Source organism: Dunckerocampus dactyliophorus, chromosome 11, assembly GCF_027744805.1.
Source record: "Dunckerocampus dactyliophorus isolate RoL2022-P2 chromosome 11, RoL_Ddac_1.1, whole genome shotgun sequence".
NCBI lineage: Eukaryota > Metazoa > Chordata > Actinopteri > Syngnathiformes > Syngnathidae > Dunckerocampus > Dunckerocampus dactyliophorus.
This window is the reverse complement of record NC_072829.1, coordinates 20665420-20684970: the sequence shown is the minus strand read 5'-3', so window position 1 is coordinate 20684970 and position 19551 is coordinate 20665420. Positions and strand designations below refer to the sequence as shown.

Sequence of the window (19551 nt, the reverse complement as noted above, 5' to 3'; positions counted from 1 at the left end):
ATCAAATTATGTGGCATCATTTTGTTACTAATACATCACCCACTTATTATCAGGAAAGATATTCAAGATCATTTTTCCCCCAGTTTAGATCTGATGTGTTTTCGAAGTGTTGCTTTAATTTTTTTGAGCAGTATATTTTAGCACTATTTTTAACATGCTACACACGTGAGCTACATTTTGTGGCAAATTTAACATCATTTTCACAAATGACAGGTAAGTTCCACACGGCAGACATGTTTGTTTTAGTTTTGCAGCCACACGCCTGCGCAGTGTGAAGGAAAGGGGAAGGGGGACGCTACCCAAGGACACTCCACTGCACACAGGGTTCTCTGCAGGCTGCGATAATACGAGCCACGGCTTTTATGATCGCCGTTGAAAGGCATTTAGCGGCATATGCCGATCATGTGCTTTTCCACGGAAATCAGCTGATACTGATCGGTGACCGATCGATTGGAGCATTCCTACCGTTTTCCAAATAAAGAATTCCAGCATTGTGTTTTGACTGCGATTGACTGCATCGTCACTGTCTACCCTCACAGCCACTGAAGAAGATGGCAGACCGCATCAGGAAGTACCAGATCCTTAACAATGAGATCTTTGCTATCCTAAACAAGTACATGAAGGCCGTGGAGACCGACAGCTCCACTGTGGAGCATGTTCGTTGTTTCCAACCCCCTATACACCAGTCCCTGGCCACCACTTGCTGAAAACAAACCGACACACACATAGCACACACCGAAACACACACATTCCCCGCAGATGTGCTGCTGTTTCTTGCTACTTGCTGGTCTCTTACAGTTGTCAGATACTGTAATTCCTCTTCACTGGTTAAAGGACTTAAAGACACATCATCTGAAAACGCTCCCTGAAATGTCTTTGAATGCCTGGAGCAGTGAGGTTGACCAGACCAGAAGTGGAAGTATGTCTTCACATTACTTTTTTTCAGTTTTAATATACACATGGAACGCAGTCAGACTCATGCATGCCCCCTCTCTTAATCCTTCTACTTCACACCTCAAGATTGGCTTACTTACACATATGCCCAAATAGTCCTACTTGAGTCCAGACTGTGCTAGAAGACAGTCAACCCTTACTGATTCATGATTATGAAAAAGATCTTAACAACTTGGTGCTTATAGGCCCGACTGTAGATACTAACAGTACTAGCATTGGACTCGCAGCTGGCGTCTCATCATCTCACCATAATATGTTTGAAAACTCCTCTCCATTTGTGTACTTATCTGGTGTGCCTATGATATACCTTCCATCTGTCATGATACATCGGAAGAATTCTTCCTTACTTTTTGTGTTAACTTCATCTGCTTGCTTTCAAGGGAATGAGACTACCTGACTGTTTTGATTTGCTTTTAATCATCTTATTCCTTCACCCCACCCAAACCCATCTGGTTTTCTTGCCTCATGGCACATTTTTATTCCATTCGTTTCAATGTAAATTTCACAGTTGAACTAAGTGAAGTGTTGAGTGTTGTAATTGTTCTTGTTTTAATATGAATATTTTAATTTACACATCCTCGGTATATTGGTCTGATACTGATTGGAAACCCTTAATCCTTAATCCCTTATTCTCTTGTTTGCCTGTTGGAAAGATTTTTATATACTGTACACGAATACAGTGATAATATTCATAATTTAGAAAGAATACACAATTTTGGGGTGAACGTGTTTGCTTTTTCCAGAGTTAAAAGCGACAACATGATTAGAAAAATACCTCTCGGTTTATGATGACAGTGCTGTACTAGATGAACCTGTTTGGGGTGTGTGGATGATTCGGGTCCAGTAGATGTGTGAAATGAAGAAAACCTTAAAAAAAAAAGTGACTAAACTGAGCATTTCCTGGATATAGACAGTATTAATTATTGTTGGACTTTTGCTTTAGTTTTAGCAGTGTTACGAAGATATGCTAAATTAGCCCCTATTTTTCATATGAAGGAAACTCAGCAGTAATCCCTACCTTTTTTGATTTTTAATTAAATCTTCTTTTGTAACTCTGCCGTCTTTTTATTCTATTTATTCAACTTTGATCTATTGTTAATTTACAGGTTATTCCAGTAAAAACGAAGGCACAAGTTGTATCATTGCAGAACCTTAGCATGGAAGTGTAATTTATTGTCATCAATGGCTCCATTTGTGACATGAGGCTTTGTTTATGTAATTGTACAAGTGACCATGTTTTGAAGTACCCAAAATGGAGAAATGACTATAAAATGTACAACAATGGTCCTGCATAGGATTTGAAATGATGTTGTATTTCCATGAAATAAAACATGTTTAACTGAAAAAATGGTATTGCATTTGTTTTTGTTCAGCTTGACCTGAGCATTGGGTCTCGAATGAAGACTGTTTTTTTGGGAGGTGGGAAAAGGGTTGCAATAAATTCACTATTAAGTGACGTTTGCAATATAGAAAAACAATCTGATTTGCTTTATTATATGAATATATAATTATAAATAATATGACTTTTGTCACATTTTATTGTCAAACGTTTTTTTTTTTAATCTGTTGTGTTTTATTTTGAATTTATATGTACTGTATACAGTATACCGCTGTCATAGTGTATAGTGCACTCACACACTCATAGCACTTTATTTATTTATTTATTCATTTATTGGTATTAATGTCTCTTCTGTTCTTGTTGCTTACTTTTTTGGTATTAATGTTTCTTTTGTTCTTATTCATATTCTTGTGTTTTCTTTCGTTTTTTGGGAGAATGAACAGAACAAGAATTTCATTGCATAGTATACCTGTTTTACTGTGCATATGACAATAAAACTCCTGAATCTTGAGTAAAATATTTTAAGGTAAAGTCCAGGGCAGTAACCATATGCATATTTGTTACTGTAAATAATGTTTTATTTACCATATGGTACAAAGTTTGGTTACATAAAATACCAAAATGCATCCCGGCATGAAAAAAACAGACACTCTGCCTGTATGTGACGTCACCCAGTGCTTGACACTCATTGGTGCTTGCACCCGGAAATGAGTGCATGACGTAAATTTGAAATTTCAGCGCTGAAAGTCTGTTGCGTGTCGTTGTCATCTCGAGCTGCGGCGCAGCATTTTGAAAGCGAAATCGAAACGCATCAATTTCACAAAGGAGGTTAGAAATGTCGTTCTCAAGAGCGCCTTTGAAAAGGTTCAACGAATCTGTTGGTAAGTAAAACCACCAGCTCACCACTTGTTCAAGGCTAACGAGCTGTTAGCTATACAGCAGAACACCGCATTTGTGTTGAGGTCGTTTGAATGTAAAGTTGCAGCTGTTAATCATGTGAAACAAAGCCAAGCAAGGTAACTGGTCGAAAAAAGCTGGGCCAAAGACCGTAGACGTGATATTCTACTTTCAACTGAAGGTTGCGCCCCTCCACCGGGCATCTACGACATCAAACCCGGGGAACCGAAGGGAGCTGCGTCCTTTGACAAATCTGATCGCTTCAAACATTCTAAGGCGGGTTGGTAACCATAACCGATTATTGAAATGGACTAATGAAACCGTGTATAACATATTTATTTCTCTGCTCCGTGTTTTCAGTGAACCCAATATCACCCTCCAGAATTTCACTGACGTCTCCTGTCAGAAGGACACTATCCGTTGATGGACTAGTAAGTTGGCTTTTTGCATTAAAGTAGAATAATGGCACCACATAACCTTCTTGATAATATATCTTACAGGTTGAAGGATCAAGTGCAAAGAAAGACAAGAATGCCATGACTTTGGAAAGGAAACAACAACGGCTATTGGAGAAAGAGGTGCACAAATTCAAAATTACGACAATATTATGAATAGGGATTTAAGAAGAAGTATATTCAGCTTGAGTTCTGTTTTTGCATGTGTCGTTAATATGTTGTTGATTTTCCATCTTGCAGATCCGCTGCTTGGTCCAGCAGCGAGGGGAGCAGGATCGACGCTTGCTGTCCTTGGAGGATGACTTGAGAAAGTTGGAAGCCAAGCTTTTGGCTGCAGTCAGGGAGAAGACGGGCCTCACTGCCAACATCACCACCCTTGAGAGACAGAAAGCTGAGCTCAAGAAAGTCAACGAGTTCTTAAAAAACAAGGTCTTCTCAGCCTTGATGTTCTGTTTTAGTCGGAGTGGATTGTTTTTACAACATTTTCATATCGCTTATTTGTGCTGCTTTGACCGTGTTATTGTTCATATTTTTCCCCCAGGTTTCAGCTGACACAACCAAAAAGAGGATCAACTCGCTTACAATGGAGCTGATGGAGGCCAGGAACAATTTAGACAGCAAAAATGAGGTGTGGCCATTCAGCAGCCTTTCTTTGACCTAACATGTAGACGAGCTGGCGAGCTTCGTTTTAGTTTCCCGGGGACATGTGACAACGTACGCTGTACTATGTGTATGTTTGCGCAGGAGCTAAGTGTTCTGCAGTTCAGCAGTGAAGGCCGCGTTAAGCTGTTAGAAACAGATCTCAGAGCCAGCAAAGATACTCTGCAGGCTTTAAAAGACAGAAATAAAGACTTGGGTAAGTATTAAAGGAAAACTGCACTTTTCATCATCCACAATCCTTAAATGTGTGAAACAAGAACACATGCCTTTCTCTTGTCTGTGCATTGTAAAGATATAAAAACAGCTAAAAAAAACCCCACACACACACAGCTAAGAATGCACTTTAAGGGAAACACTTATTCCGCCTATAAAGGCTTCTGAAAAAAAAACTCAAAGCGCCAACAGTGCTCCATTTAAATATATGATGTGCATATGAACCAAGCTACAGCGACATTATTATTATTATTATTATTATTATTATTATTATTATTATTTGTTACGCCGTATTGACACCTTGCCACACCACACCCGCTATCTACTAGCCGGTGAGCAGCTAGCTTCACCACACACTTGCCCGCTGCGCATCAGCGCCTCGCTCTCAATGCCTTATGCCTTTACCAAAAGGTAACAGTGCTACACATTGGAGCTGCCGCTACTGCTGCTCTTTGAGTTTAGAAAAGTTAATGCTTTCTATGTTGCTATGTGAAATCAGTGCGCCCAGGAAGGAAGTTCCGGTAATGCTTAAAAGGAGCAAATTACTGTTATCATGAATGTACATGGTTATAGCATTTATATAAAACCTTGTTGGAGGCTTTGGGTGTTTTAATAGTGGCCTTTGTAGGCGGTATAGGTGTATCCCATTACGTGCAGTAATGAGCTGTCTCTTTTTATCTGTTTTAATATCTTCAGAACGCACTGATAAAGGAAAGACGTGTGTTAATGTCTTACATAACGATTGTGGAACGTTTATGTGTGACAAACGTGCAAAAAAAAAAAAGGAAGGCAAACCCCTTTTCACACCACTGTCTATCTGAATCGGTTGTCATCGTTGACTTAAAACAGCTGTTCAGAAGACTTGACTCGTTTGCGAACGTCACATCTCCGAGCAAGCCGGCGAGCACATACTGTAACAGCTGTTAGATATCATTCATAGTAACGCACCACATTTCACTCACTAACGTTTGAAGTTGTAATTAAGTACTGTGCCTGTTATTGGGGAGAAAAAACCCAGTTATTTTCAACGTAACTGACCCGATTCATTTGTGTGATGTGTTATTGTCAATATTGTTTTTACAGAGGACATCCATCACGTGACGAAAACACAAAATGAAGAGTTGGAACAAGAGAATGCCAGATTACATGGTGAGTTAACCTGTAGAGTGAGCTCCAAGCTAAGATAACCTTTGAAGCCCATATACTCACCAGACATTTTATTGCGTAGACGTATACTCGTACTCAAAAATAGTGGTCATTATTGTATTTCACTGCATAATGTGTTACCGTGACGTGTGTTTTTTTTAAAATATATTTTAGATATATTAGAATCAGGTCTCAGTACTGCAGGTTTGTGGTATCCAAACTTTTTCCACCAAAATTAAAGGATGTAGGCAGCCATGTTGATATGTTTAATTTGGTAAAAAAAAAAAAAAAATGCCAATACCAATCCTGTATGCTAAGAAGTTTATTAAAAAACAACCTACAAGTCAACTTTGTTTTAGCATCAACACTTCTACTTTTTCTCCATACATGACGCATTTTTGCACTTTTTTTCCCTGTTTTTTTTTTAGAATTAGCGTTTTAGGTTGTGCCACAGGCCAATTAAAAAAAAAGCCACACAAACTATAATACTTCTTATCGTATCAATCAAAATTGAGATTTAATTTTTTTTAATCCTAAATTTGGGGTTTTTTGGTACAACTGTAGAATTATATCTATTTAGGTTGTACACGTGCGGCTATTCATGTGAGTGTATTACCGTAGCATTTAAATGAATTATTTTATTATTTTCCAGCTGAGATACGGGCGCTGAAAGAGGAGGTCCGGGTTATACAAGGATATCTAGACACGTCCAATGATCAAATCCAGGTAGGCCGGAAAAAATTGAAAAGTTGCACAGCGATTCAGTCAAAGGCTGACTTAGGGAAAAAAAATGTTTTAGGATCTCCGCTTAAAGCTTCAAGGTACAACTCAGCAGGACTTGCAGCTTCAGAACATCGAGTAAGTAAATGTGTAATATAGTTTTCTATGACTAAATTTAAGAGTGTGAGAGTTCAACAAAAGAAGATCAGTTGCATGTTCTCCACAGGCACCTCGAGGAGGAGTTAGAGCAGTGCAACGGAAAGCTTGAAGGCGCTGAACTTCTCCTGCGGGAAAAAGAAGAAGAGGCGCTGAAATATCAGCACAATCTGCAGGCCTCCAAGGAGTCTTTATTGGAAACCGAGAGGAAGTTGGCGAGCCAAGAGTTGTCTTCACAAAAGTTGGTGAGCGACATGAAGCTGCAGGTGATGTTCCCCATCCGTGAGATCCAGCAGGACTCTCAAACAGCAATTTGTTTGCAGGACGCTGAGGTTGCTCGACTACGGGTGGTGCTTAGGAGGACCGAGAGAGAGCTGGATGAGAGAGTGGCGCATCTTGAACAAAGGTGTCTGTTTTCCGAAGAGGAAAGAAGTATGCACACCCAACTATAAAAAAAAACAAAAAAAACAAAAACAAAAACATTGTTTTTTTTTTTGTTTGTTTGTTGTTTTTTTTTTTTTTTTAGACAAAACTCAGGAGGAGGGCTTCAGGAGAGTGGAGGAGTTAAAGACAGAACTCTACTTGCTGAAGGAGACAAACCGAGAGGAGAAAAAGAGACAGATTCGACTACAGCATGAGCATGTCTCTCTCACTGAGGAGCTGGTAAAAGAAAGGGTCATTATCTTACTTACTCACTCATATGACATGACCTCTTTAGCTCTTGTTTTAGTGTTTTTTTTCCCCTGAAGCTCATTTCTTTCTTATTTTCCTAGGCTTTGGTGGACTCTCTATCTGTGCTGCTGGAGCATGAGAGGCTGGAGTCAGAGGAGCACCGGAGTAAGTTGAAGGAGGAGTTGGAGGAGGTTCTGGGAGAGCTGGCTCTCATGGAGGATCAGGAGCAGAGGCGAGCAGAGGCAACGGACCAGAGTCAGGAGGTCCTCCAGAAGCTACAGGAGGAAAATGCTAAGCTGGAGAGACAACTGAGAGACACCAGAGAGCTTTTAGACCGGTGAGCTACCAAAAAATGCATCTTCATTTAGTCATGTTATCTCATCTGCATTTGCAAAACACAACATTCAGTATTTCACACTTAGCCTTTCTCATTAAGTTGAGTGAAATGTCTTTAAAAATCCTTTAGAACATACCTAGACTTCACAAATCAACATCAATAAAATTGATGCAAGCACTGTTAGTACGCTGAAAAAAAGTTCTGCCTCAACATGGGTTTCAATTCCTTGTATGCAGCATATTTGACATTCGCCGCCAGCGCCTCCAGCTGAGTAGCACATCTGTTACACAGGATAAATAACAACATTAGTGTCCCCCTGTCTGGCCCATCCTTTCTCTGTCCTAATCTCCTAAATGAAGACAAATGCTCCGCAAATATTCTTAACACCGTATAGCTGTACACACCCTGCACAGAAAAATGATCTGGAATGGAATGGGATTTTTATTGATGATGGCATTATTATACCTAAATAACAATGCCTGTCATTTGTTAGGGAAATATTTAAAGGTCACCTTGTTTCAGTTCACAAAAGAGCATGTTCTCATCCCTTTTAAATGATCAATTCATGAACTGTGACCAGCTCTCTTCCGCATGCACATCATCTAACACGTATATTGTTCAGGCTGGTGGATATGGTTTTATGCTCAACCATTTAAATCAATGAAATACTTCAGAAGTGTAATTCCAGAACATTCTAGTAGTACTACACTTCGCATTTAGTAAAGCTCGAAACATTTTATATTTAAAAGTAAGCATACAGTTAGTCAAAATTATTAGCCTCATAGGGACTTTACAACAAGTCTATAAAATACTGCTGAATGTTTGTAATATTCGTAACATTTTAGATATTAAACTACTCATCAACGATACGGCCCCACTTCTGAACATAGGATGAATTTTCCAGATGTCTTTATGAAAGATTTGGTGAAAACTGAGATTACTAGCCGCCATGTGAGTTTGTGCTTTAAAAACACACCTGAGACTGAACTCCAAGAAGCAGGGTTAAAACCTAAACTGGGTGTGGTAGAAAATGCACGATGTAAACAAAAATCCCAAGATCTCTCTTAAAAAAAACAAAAACAAAAAAAAAACATGATTGTCACTGAACAGGCTTCCACTAGACTTGATGTTTCATTCAGGAGCCAGAAAGCTTTCTGTGCGGGTTATTGTGTGTAGCTGCTCTATAGGAGCCCAGAACTCAAGACAAAGGCCCGAAAATTTGTATAATACGTCCCCTTTAAGAGTCTACAATAAGTGTAGAAAGTGTTCGGGTATGCTAATTTTATAACACCCATTACTAAAGCAATGTGGTTTTTAATTAACCTTCAAAAATAAATCTGTAGTCTACTGATAGATGGTGCATTACTTTATAGGAAAATCACTTTACACAAGATATGAGCGATTGTGTTTAGACAGGACAGTCATAAATATGTTAAATAAATATTTAATGACTTTAGTCGTTAAAATGTGTAATAATTGATTGCCTTTTCTAAAGCATCTAATTATTCAATTTAACAAATGTGAAACGAGTTATGGCTCAATGACTGATATTAAAGTGTGATGCAGTCAAAAAAAAAAACTACCCGTATTCTTCAGGTTGTTTTTAGAAGAAGTTTCACCTTACATCCAAGCAGCCTTCATCAGCTCATGCTCCAAGACTAGGTAGGACAGCTCTCCTCTGGCTAGATGGTTGCAGCTCCAGTCAGGCAGTCCATTTGTGATCGAGTCAATGCCCTGAGAATACAATGACTTAGGTGAATGAGAATATTCACAGGTGCACTTTTCTCTACTACTCAGTAACTAAAACTGTCCTTTTAGTAAGAGCAGTGACATGTCATCTTTGAAAGAGGAGCATTCAGTCGCCATGAGAAAACTCCAAGAGGTGCACACAAGCTTACTGAACACATTGGGGGAGCAGGGTACAGAGCTGGAAAGGTGAGTTGGCAAATTTGTATAATTACACTGCAATGCTGTGAAAGTTGAAGCTTCTGTCATCCGCTGAAGCACCAAAGAGGCTCTGAGGGACACGGAGGAGAGACGCAAACACCTGGAGGAGGAGATGGAAAAAGCGACCCAAATGACAAAGCAAGTGAGGGAGGAGTTAGACAATGTGATTCAGCAGCAAGATGAGGAGATCAGGAGCAAGAGGGAGGAGCTGGAGGAGCACCAGAGGAAACAGTTTGATGAGCAGAGGGCTAAAGAGGAGAATGCTCGGTATGTCCCTAACTGGCATGAGTGTTTGTTGAAATAACTCTAAGTTGCCCTCTTGTTACTTTCTTTTCTCGATGTGATAGAGTTTTGCTGGAGGTGCAGGTTCTCCTCGCTCACAGAGATGAACAGATGCAGGCCATGGAGGTCAGCCATGCTGCAAGAATCAGGCAGTTAGAGCAGGAGCTCCAGTATCAGACAAAAGACAAGGAAGAGGTGCTGAAGCAAGTAGAAGAGAAAAGCCAGGAAGTTGCTGATCTCCATCATGAGAAGGAAATAGCCCAGAAGCAGCTCAAGGAGGTCCACCAGGAAAATGTAGACATAAAGGAACGACTACTGCAAGAAAAGGAAGAGAAAGTTAAATATCAGGCAGCGCTTCAGGCGGCATGTGCAGCACGGGAGGCTGAAACTAAAGACCAGCAACAGCTCAGGTCAGAGGTGCTCAGATTACAGGCTGAGCTGGAGAGAATGGACGAGGAAAGAAGTCGACTTATTTCTCAGGTCGAACTTTCCAACGAGTCAGAGCTGGCACTTAAACATCACGTGGAGACTGCGGAGCAAGACAGGAATCATCTTCAGTCTCGCTTGGATGAGCTTCAGCTCAAAGGTGGAAACCTTGAAGCTCAATTAGCCCTCGTGGAGGAGAAAATGGAGGCTCTGCAGTGTGAAGTGGACCACCATCACCAAGACCAACACACTCTACAGCAGCAGGTGAAGGTGCTGACTGAGGAAAAGGTCACACTACAGTGGGAGATGCACGAGCAGAGACGGGAGCTCCAAAGAAAAATAGCTGAAGCACAGGAGAACAGGTGAGCAGTTTTATTTGAATTCATGCATTCATTTCTTTACACTTTGTCAACAGTTCTCTACTTTCCGTCAAAGCTCCTCAACTTCAGAGACAGAACACTGGAGGACCCAGTATGAGGACCTGTTTGCTAAAGTAAAACCTTTCCAGGTCAGTCCTTTCCGACCAGTTAAAATAAACGTGCTGTCCTTTGATCGATGCCCTAGAGAAGAGATTGAGAGAGATGTGCAGACATTTGTGTAATATGATGTCATAAAATCTTGTATAAGTGACACTGTACAGGTATACTGGATCAACAATGGATGACCAGAATTGCTAGTTGTCACCCGCAATGATGAAACCAGCCCAATTTCTATTGTGTGTAATCTCTACAATGACCCAGTACTTGTAAACACAGAGGGAAATTTAGCTGGTAAAGAGACACTATTACAGTACATGGCCAAATAATTAAATGTATTTTTATTTATTAATACAAAAAAAACCACTATCCATGTTTTGTGGCACCCACAGGAGCAGCTGAATTCCTTTGCAGCAGAGCGCAGTGCACTCCTCAATGAAAATGGAGCAAACCAGGAGGAGCTGAACAAGCTGGCAGATGCCTACGCACGTCTGCTGGGTCACCAGAACCAGAAGCAGAAGATTAAACATGTGATGAAGCTCAAAGATGAGAATATGGACCTGAAACAGGTAATGGTGCACAAGTGGGCATCAGTGATCATGAACAACAGTGGAGAGATATTGCTATACTATAACCTTTTATGACTAAAGTTATTTTCTTTGCATTTCAATAGGGGTGCATGATGATAAATAAACAAATAATTAATTATCAGGCCAATATGAGGATGTCATACCCATAAATCCGATAACATTAAAAAAATTGCTCTGATGACAGATTATATTTAAAAAAAACCAAATAAACAAAAAGCATCACGCTTCAACACATCAAACCTCAGCCACCTGAAGCGCCAGCATCGTTATGACACCTGGGGCGTGTTCCAATCATCACAGCCTTTGAAAAGAACAGTTGGCCAGAGACAACCCCAAACGTCTTCAGATAGAAGATGCTGTATGTTTTGTTAAAAGTAGTGATGTCATTCTATTTGCTTGAGACAAATCTACAGGTACAGTTTGACAAATCCAACTTTGTTTGACTCGTTCCTACCTGTGTGCACAAACTACAGTTAAATCAAAAATTTTAGAATAATAGAACTCCGTTCTCCCTTGGAAAAGGGTGGAGTGCCATCTCTGGGTTGCGGAGATCCTGCATCAAATGGAGGAGTTTAAGTACCTCAGGGTCTTGTTCACGAGTGATGGAAGGATGGAACGCGACATCGACAGGTGGATTAGTGCGGTGTCTGCAGCGATGCAGACTCTGCATCGGTCCATTGTGGTCAAGAGGGAGCCGAGCCGATCTATGTTCCTACCCACACCTATGGTCATAAGCTTTAGGTAGTGACCAAAAGGGTCAAATGAGTTTTGTCCGTAGGGTGACTGTGTTCAGGGCATGTTCGACCGGTAGGAGCCCTCAGGGAAGACCCAGGACATGTTGGAGAGACTATGTCTCTCAACTGGCCTGGGAAAGCCTCGGGATCCACCGGGAGGAGCTGGACAAAGTAGTTGGGGAGAGAGAGAAGTCTGGCCTTCCCTGCTTAGGCTGCTGTCCCTGCGACCGGACCTCGAATAAGCGGAAGAAGATGGATGGATACAAGTAAGTTAACGGCATCAGTCTTGAGAAGCAGGAAGTTATCGGTAGATTTTTAAGATTAAGTTCTTTTAAGTAGTGCCTTTTTTTCCTGTAATAAAAGTCAAACTTGTCTAAGCACTGGGGGTTCCCTTCTACGTTACCTCTGTTAGGTTTTCATTTTCCATTGATTTAACATGAAACTGAGTAAGTGTATAACCTTTACTTGCGGCAATGTTTCGTTTATTTTATTATTTATTTAACAGGGACCATGTGCAAACACATTCATCTTTACAAAAAGAAGAGATGGTTCACACCAGATTTAGCTATAGCTACTTTCCACCTGCAGTCCCTGTGCAGGTAGATTTAAAACGATAAAATACAATCAATATCAAGAAAATACACTCGACATCCATCCAGTATATCCAACCATATACCCTTCTCTGGCCATTCACACACCTCAAACAATTTAAAATGATCACATCATACTTTGCAAATGACCATAGATATACAGTAGTTAATGTTGACGCTGCTGGTTTCCCAGTAATACTTTTCTGATGTTTCCAGAAAAATCATACAGCTCAGAACATAGTTTGACTGTCTGAAAGGTTATTCCATTCTTTAATGGCTCTAAATGATTTATGTATTCTATTCAACTTGACACAGACTCCCATATCCAACTCATTCGGACTGTATTTGTTTTGAGTATAATTTATCGAAATAAGAATTGACAACAATAAAAGTAGCTGTGGTATCCAAAAAATGTGATTAGTTCTGTCGGAAGCAGATTGTAGGTATTTGTGCAACAACTTAGGAGGAAAGTCAGCTGTGGTTCTTTGACCTTTTTATCATATTTATGGAAAAATATAAGGTGCGTGTTCGAGACTGTCATTGAAATCAGGCATCCACAAAGGAGGCTGGTATGATGCCACCGGTGCCTGTCAAAAGAGATAGGTCATCACTGAACATGTCCTGGAAACCATCTTTTCAACAAAGCGGGAAGCTTGACAAGTTGCCGTTTGGTGTCACAGCATGTCCCCTCCCGCAATTTCTTTTTTGTGTTTTTAATGTGTGCGCGCAGGAGGTGTTGAAGCTTCGCTCCCAGGTGAGCCGTCAGAAGAGTGATCTGGATCAGCTCAAGTCAAAGCTCCCTGGCGGTTGTCAGCGCAGGTTTGATCCCCGCAAAGCGTTCCAACACAATAAGGAGAACAGGCACACCGAGACGGTGGCACCTCTGAAAGAAGGTGAGCAGCCGGTGTCTTGTCATCACAGTCAGACGTCACTTTCACAAAGACTAAATGATGAAATGATCAACAGAAGAGTGAATTTATTGTAAATCTGTTTTAAAAAATGTGTTTCCCTTGTAGAAAACCGCACATTGGAGAGATTATACTAGACGACAACAGCAATCTTTTGATAGAAAACTGTTTTTTTTTTTATAATTGATGCTTCTTGCCTTAAGAGCGATGTTGAAGAAATGTCTGAAAATTAATAACAAATACTGATAGAGGCTTGTAGAGTTCTTGTAGTTTAGCAACAAAAGCAGTCATAAAGCTGCTAGTAAAATGTATATCAGTACTGAGCAGGGGTAGTTCAGTCTGTCATATCGGGTGCAAATGTTTCTACCTGTAAATAAAGCTGTCTTTTAACATTCTAGTAAATGTGGCTGAGATTGGGCCTTTGTTGTTGAAATCTTACTGGCTATTTCTGTTGCAAGCCAGCAGAGAGCACTGCAGGATTGCAGTCAGAGGTTGAAACGATGGCAGCGGTATTAGAAAGCCATGTTTGTGTAACTTTATCCTTAATGGGCAAAAAGTACAAAGTCACATCTTTGCAGAGAGGAGCCTCAGGTTATGGGTCATGAAGCTTTATTTGCTGTAGTAGTTCAAACAGAGCCAGCAAGTATATAACCAAATATGGACTTCCAAGACCTTTCCCCTTACAAGTTGTGAGTGGTTTTGGGTGTGCGGAGTCTTCAGGTCAGTCACAGTAGCCCTCCAGGTGGTAAATACTGCATGGCTTATGGCAGCACTGCTCCACGATGCCTCTCTTCACCTTGGAATCATCGCTGCCAGTAAACTTTCTCCAGAGCCGCTGTTCTTGTTTGGCTTTTTTAGACAGGAACCCTTAGAAGTGAAGAAAGTTTCCAAAGCCGAGTTAAGTCCCGCCTGCTGTGTGAACCTCAAAGTCTCTCATATGAGCATTTAGACTCATCACACTTTAATGGAAGCCTAATGGCTAGGTAATCTGATCGCCTCAATCCATTTAGGCTTGTTAGGCCTTATTTCAGGAGGGGATAGGGTGGCGATCCAATAGCTTCTATCATAGCTTCAACATCTAAACTAAACATCACAAGATTGTTTGAGGTCCAAACACTGTTTGTTTTGTGAATAAGTTAATGAGGAGTTTCGCTGGCCACAGCGTTGACACACAGAGAGAGGCTTTGCACACTAATGAATGATGGAGAAAAAAAAAAGTCATTCAGCAAAGTTTTCAGCGCGTTAACTTCATTGCCTGAACTGAAGCTGAACTTTTAACATAGTGGTTCAGACTGCAGACACAAAGTCACCATGAGGATTATACAGTTCACCCCAATTCACACTTTTTAAGCTTTAAAAAAAAAAAAAAAGGAATACTTGATATGGCCTTACTAAGCAAGTGTTCCAGATCCCGCTTGTGGAGTCGTTTAGGACTATGGAAGAAGCCCCTCTCTCCACATACGAAGTACAGGGCGTCTACCAGATGGGAGCCACACAGGTGCTGGGTAGGGGCAGGGGCTGCCCACGGAGCATGGAGCACCAACAGTAACAGGATGGAAACCACCCATGGTACCCTAGCCATAGACAGGAGACCTGCCGAAGAAAGTACGAATAATGAATGCTGCAAAGTGATTGCCATCGAGCTCCCTGTGATTCTATACGACCGGTCACCAGGAAGCACTGTGAGCTTTATGACACCCATGGGGGAAAGGACAAAATGTTTGTTAGCTACTGTATACTGTAACAGCCATTGCTCTTCTAGTTCATCCCCAGGGTGTTTCATTGGCTTGAGCTCAGGCTGCCGTTCAAGTTCCTCTACACCAAATCCATTTAAAGCCAATGTCACCTATGCAAGTACGATATTTTGCCCAAACCCGACACCAGCAAAATGTACGAAAGACACGTTGGCCACACGGACGACGCACAAAGACGTACATAAGTTTGTCTTGCGACCTGAAACAAGCACCCGTAGAGTTTACTTGACTTAACAAAAACCTCCGTGGCCAGTCGAAGCCTCGCACATCAGCACGTCAAACGCGTGCCCTCCGTGGGGTTCTTGCGTTTTTGCACGTCGACCAGCCATAGGAGCCCGTACGACTGGTTGTGACCTTGGCTTAAGCATGCCTTCATGGACCTTGCGTTGTTCACAAGGGCGCAGTCATGCGGTAATACGACAGGGCCTTCCCTAAACTGTCTCACTGAGATGAAAGATGGAAAATATCTTTGGAATACGAAGAATTAACCCTGCGTTAGTCACCATGCATGTCACCTGGTTAGTCACCTTGGGGGTTTTGAACGCCCCAAACAAGAATGTCGAAGTAGCCATTTGGTGGTGCAAGAATTCCATTGAGTCACAAAATTTGATGGTGTAATTCGCGGTGACTCACCTGGGGCGACACCCCAGTGTGACACAGAAGGCTTAGTGACCTCTGACCCCCACGACAATCGAGCCACAACTGTATCACACCACACGTGACACCCTGACCAGTGTGAAGAATAGGCTGAGAGAACACAAAAGAAATAAGTTGCCAATTACGAATTACGAGTACTTTTAAAATGGGCACCCCAGTTGACTAATGATGAATACTAAGTGGGCAGGGGAGTGGCGGCTCTTGGGCGGGTCTTGGTTCTGCCCTGTATTTGAGCAGGAAATGTGCAAATTAAGCTATTTTTACTTAAGGAAATGTTGAACGATTGGAATCATTATAATACAGTTCAATGGGCAAACATTGATGTTACGGTATGTTATCATTATTTGTTTATTGTTCATCAGCCTCACCTGCCTACCGTGACAGTTACATGCTCACTTAAAATTGACACATTACATAATGTGATGCTACAGACTGTCATAAAAAAAAAAACAATATACGTCTGCTCTCACCTGAACAATCCAGTAATAGTCCCTTGTTTTCCGAAAAGTAAAAGTCCAACTCAAAGTGTCTTATCCTTAAGACACAGTCAGCCCCACTCAACAACCTTGACCTTCTCCTTCCCGTTTATAAACATCACAAGCATAAGAGACTTAATGTCAAAACACGATCCAGAAAAACTCGTACATGTGTTCGTCTCAAGCAGGCTGGATTACTGCCATGCTCGGTTCACAGTCTGTCGAAGAAACAACCACCAAAATGCTGATCCGTAATGCTGCTGCTGCCAGGTCTGTGAAAAAAAAAAAAAGACTCAGCATACAACTTCGGTTCCTGCAGGCTGCTACTTTTTCCCAGGATCATACTGAAAATGGTTTTGCACAGCTGTGAATCAATGGGCAAATAAGGTCCAAGATGCTTAAAAGATCTTCTATCCCAGTATGAACCTTGTCGGCGGGTCGACTGGTTCAGGATTACTGGTTCTAAAAATAGTGAAGCTACTGACAAAGAAAGAAAGGAGTAACCTTTGGACCACGGTCATCTTGCTTGATATTACATCCCTTTCTTTGTTTTATTCATTTGAATTTGATTGATTTACTCATCAGCATGTTTCGCTTTTATTACGTACATGATGGGATCTTGTCATTCGTTTTTTAAAACATTAAAATCCAGTTTATAGCAAGCTTTTGTGAAAGTGTTACATTCAAATGATTAATTACAATGACATTTTACTTTAAAATGATGGGGTTTTTTAAAATATATATTTGCAAAACAAGACTAAACTATAAAAAGGTCATTAGGGGGTCATCACAGAAAATTCAATGCAACAAAAAAACAAAAGGAAAAAAAACATTTTTAAAAATATTTGAAATTACAGTGAAGTTAAGCGAACACAATTTCAAATGATATATTTATTATATTATTACAGTATATATTTATGTCCCACACAGCTCTAAAACAAGGTCAGACTTCACACTGATATTTTTTTAAAGTACAAGTTACCTCCTTAAGACCAAATCACCATTTTTGATATTAATATTGTACTAATCTGAGTCTACATTCGAATAATCAGGAAATGAATTGGATTTCAGATGACTTTGGCTTTAGCGTTGAGCTTTCTCAACACTTGCAGCATCCATAAGAAATCAAGAAAAGCAAATGCCTTCCACAGCTGATAATTGTAGATTCTGTTGGAGTGTCCTCGAGGTCATCCCCCACCTTGCTGCCTCGCCGATCTTACCAAGGTGCGGCATTGTTATTAGTGTCATTAATTAAATCACATTTGTGATGAATATTCTGGGTTAGAAGTTCAGCTTCTGTTTCAAGGTGAAAACATATTTAGCAGTCATTTGGAAACTATAGAGCCTTTGCGGGGTTCTTATAATGTACTGCAGATTATTGGCTCGAAAATGAATCATTTTAACAGTGATCTTTAACAATGCACCAGTGCCAGGCATTACGACATTGGCAGTCAGCTCTATCTGGTCCGCTACTCCTCTATCCCCGCTGGCTGAATGCCAAGCTCTTGGCACAGCGGAGCAACTGAATAATGGATCTGCCCGGGCTGCTCATTACTTTCATTGTGATTATTACACACGTACATTTTCAAAGTTAACATTGAGGGAATACAGGAAAAACATGCTTACCTGTGTTGGAGGCCTCGGTGCAGCAGAGCAGTCGGTACGTTGCAAAGGAAAGAGGAACAGGCCTATTGGGTTATAAAGGCGCAGAGAACATCTCTACTTAGCGACATTTCCAATAACTCCTCACTTGCACCTGTCCTTTGTCAACCTCGATGGGGAAACTCCAAAGTCCTCCTATTAACACCCTGACCTGCAAATACAGTGTGCTGATCTGTTCTTCAGCGGCACTAAGTCATTTACTTTGTATGGCATTACACCAAGTTCACAGAAAGTTGACAAGGTGGACATCTAGAGCAATACGCAAGTCACCCCCCGCCCCTCTCGCTGTGTGATGGCCTGCCTGGCACAGTCCACAGGATGACGGACAAACACCATATGTCACGTTCTGATCACGTTGGAGGGTAGATTAAAGGATTGCCAGGCTTGGTAGTGACCCCTAGTGGTAAAGCTGTACTGTAGCCGTGTGTGTAAGAACACTCAATGTGAATGTGTGTGTGTGTGTGTGTATATATACACTCCTGATCCAAATTTTAAGACTAATTAAAAAAAAAAATGCAAGAATTCACATTTTGTGCTGTTGGATGTTAAGGAGCTTCTAAGTAGAGCTTGAAAATGGAAAAAGAAGAAACAGGAGAGAGACAAAAATGTTTTCAGCAAGCAATTTATTCAAAACCACCATAAAACCGAAATAGGCTGTTCATCAGCAGATCAAAAGTTTAAGGCCGCAGCCTTTAAAAGCCAAAATCTTGGCAAAAATGTGGATTCAACGTCGTCAGGTGTTCACACTGTCATGATCGTTTGATGGCAAAGGCAGAAAAGCTTTCGCTCGGATTCGAGATGCATAAGCAAGGCGTGCGTGAGCTGGAAGGTGCTTGTCACCGCCGTCCTTCTATAGAGAGGAAAATCCAGCATATTTTTTGACTGCAGCACCAGCTAGAGCAACTATTTAACAACAAGGCAAATGCATTGAAGATATTTTATGCTCTGCTGAATGAATGAATGAATGAATGAGCTTGACTGCAATATGGAGGATTATCTACCCAAGCTTAACAGAAGGTGATCGGACTTTTACAGCCAAGTATCAGCGCTTTTCCTGGCGAAGGATAGGGCGCATGTACTTCACAAATGTTTTTCAGTTAAAAAAAAAAAAAGACTAAGAAGTCTTTGAAAACACGTTTTATCATAAATGTGAATTATTATTTTTGTTGTTATCTCCTTAATGAGCAACCTGTATTAACATTTTTAGAAAAAACCTGCAAGGTGTCAGTGTTTCACTAGACATGAACCTCGCCACAGGTCGTTGATTGCAAACATTGGAGTTTTCATTCATTCAGTAATTTTTTACGGCTTATCCTGTTTCGGAGTAATGCATGTTTTTGGACTGTCGGAGGAAACTAGAGTACCTGGACAAAACCCATGAAGCCATGTGGAGAATGGATCATGTGGGGCACTGCCCCTGTCTCTCATGCGGAATCATCCACTGATTTACTATACTGGTCATTATTTAACTGCAGATCATGAAAACCTTGTTAGGCCCTA

At 40.9% G+C, this 19551-nt stretch overlaps 3 protein-coding genes across 9 annotated transcripts in view; 2 read left to right on the top strand and 1 right to left on the bottom strand.

The window, feature by feature from the left end:
• cyfip2 (cytoplasmic FMR1 interacting protein 2) overlaps nt 1-2302 on the top strand; it is a 34256-nt gene extending 31954 nt beyond the window's left edge. The window contains exon 30 of the mRNA XM_054792324.1: nt 540-2302. Coding sequence (XP_054648299.1) covers nt 540-707 — 168 coding nt within the window. The 3' untranslated portion in view covers nt 708-2302. The remainder of the gene's footprint in view (nt 1-539) is intronic.
• A 710-nt stretch (nt 2303-3012) lies between these two features.
• Nucleotides 3013-13878, top strand: hmmr (hyaluronan-mediated motility receptor (RHAMM)). Of its 7 annotated transcripts, XM_054792917.1 has the most exons (21): nt 3013-3174; nt 3372-3470; nt 3551-3621; nt 3691-3768; nt 3886-4074; nt 4187-4273; nt 4390-4501; nt 5602-5667; nt 6317-6390; nt 6464-6522; nt 6611-6785; nt 6864-6972; nt 7067-7215; nt 7314-7549; nt 9368-9484; nt 9554-9763; nt 9844-10566; nt 10640-10712; nt 11073-11249; nt 13325-13487; nt 13611-13878. In XM_054792917.1, the coding sequence occupies exons 1-21, from the start codon at nt 3129-3131 to the stop codon at nt 13637-13639; spliced, it is 3042 nt and encodes a 1013-aa protein (XP_054648892.1). In that variant the 5' UTR covers nt 3013-3128; the 3' UTR covers nt 13640-13878. The 7 variants fall into 7 exon arrangements, 4 of the variants coding, with proteins under 4 accessions (XP_054648892.1, XP_054648891.1, XP_054648889.1 ...); XM_054792916.1 differs by having other exon boundaries at nt 6611-6972; nt 7067-7203; XM_054792914.1 differs by having other exon boundaries at nt 6611-6972.
• On the bottom strand, nt 13679-18348 carry LOC129190326 (insulin-like). Its single transcript, XM_054792919.1, has 3 exons — nt 18016-18348; nt 14895-15095; nt 13679-14369 (listed from the first exon to the last, which is right to left on the bottom strand). The coding sequence occupies exons 2-3, from the start codon at nt 15082-15084 to the stop codon at nt 14224-14226; spliced, it is 336 nt and encodes a 111-aa protein (XP_054648894.1). The 5' UTR covers nt 15085-15095; nt 18016-18348; the 3' UTR covers nt 13679-14223.
• Nucleotides 18349-19551: the final 1203 nt, after the last annotated feature.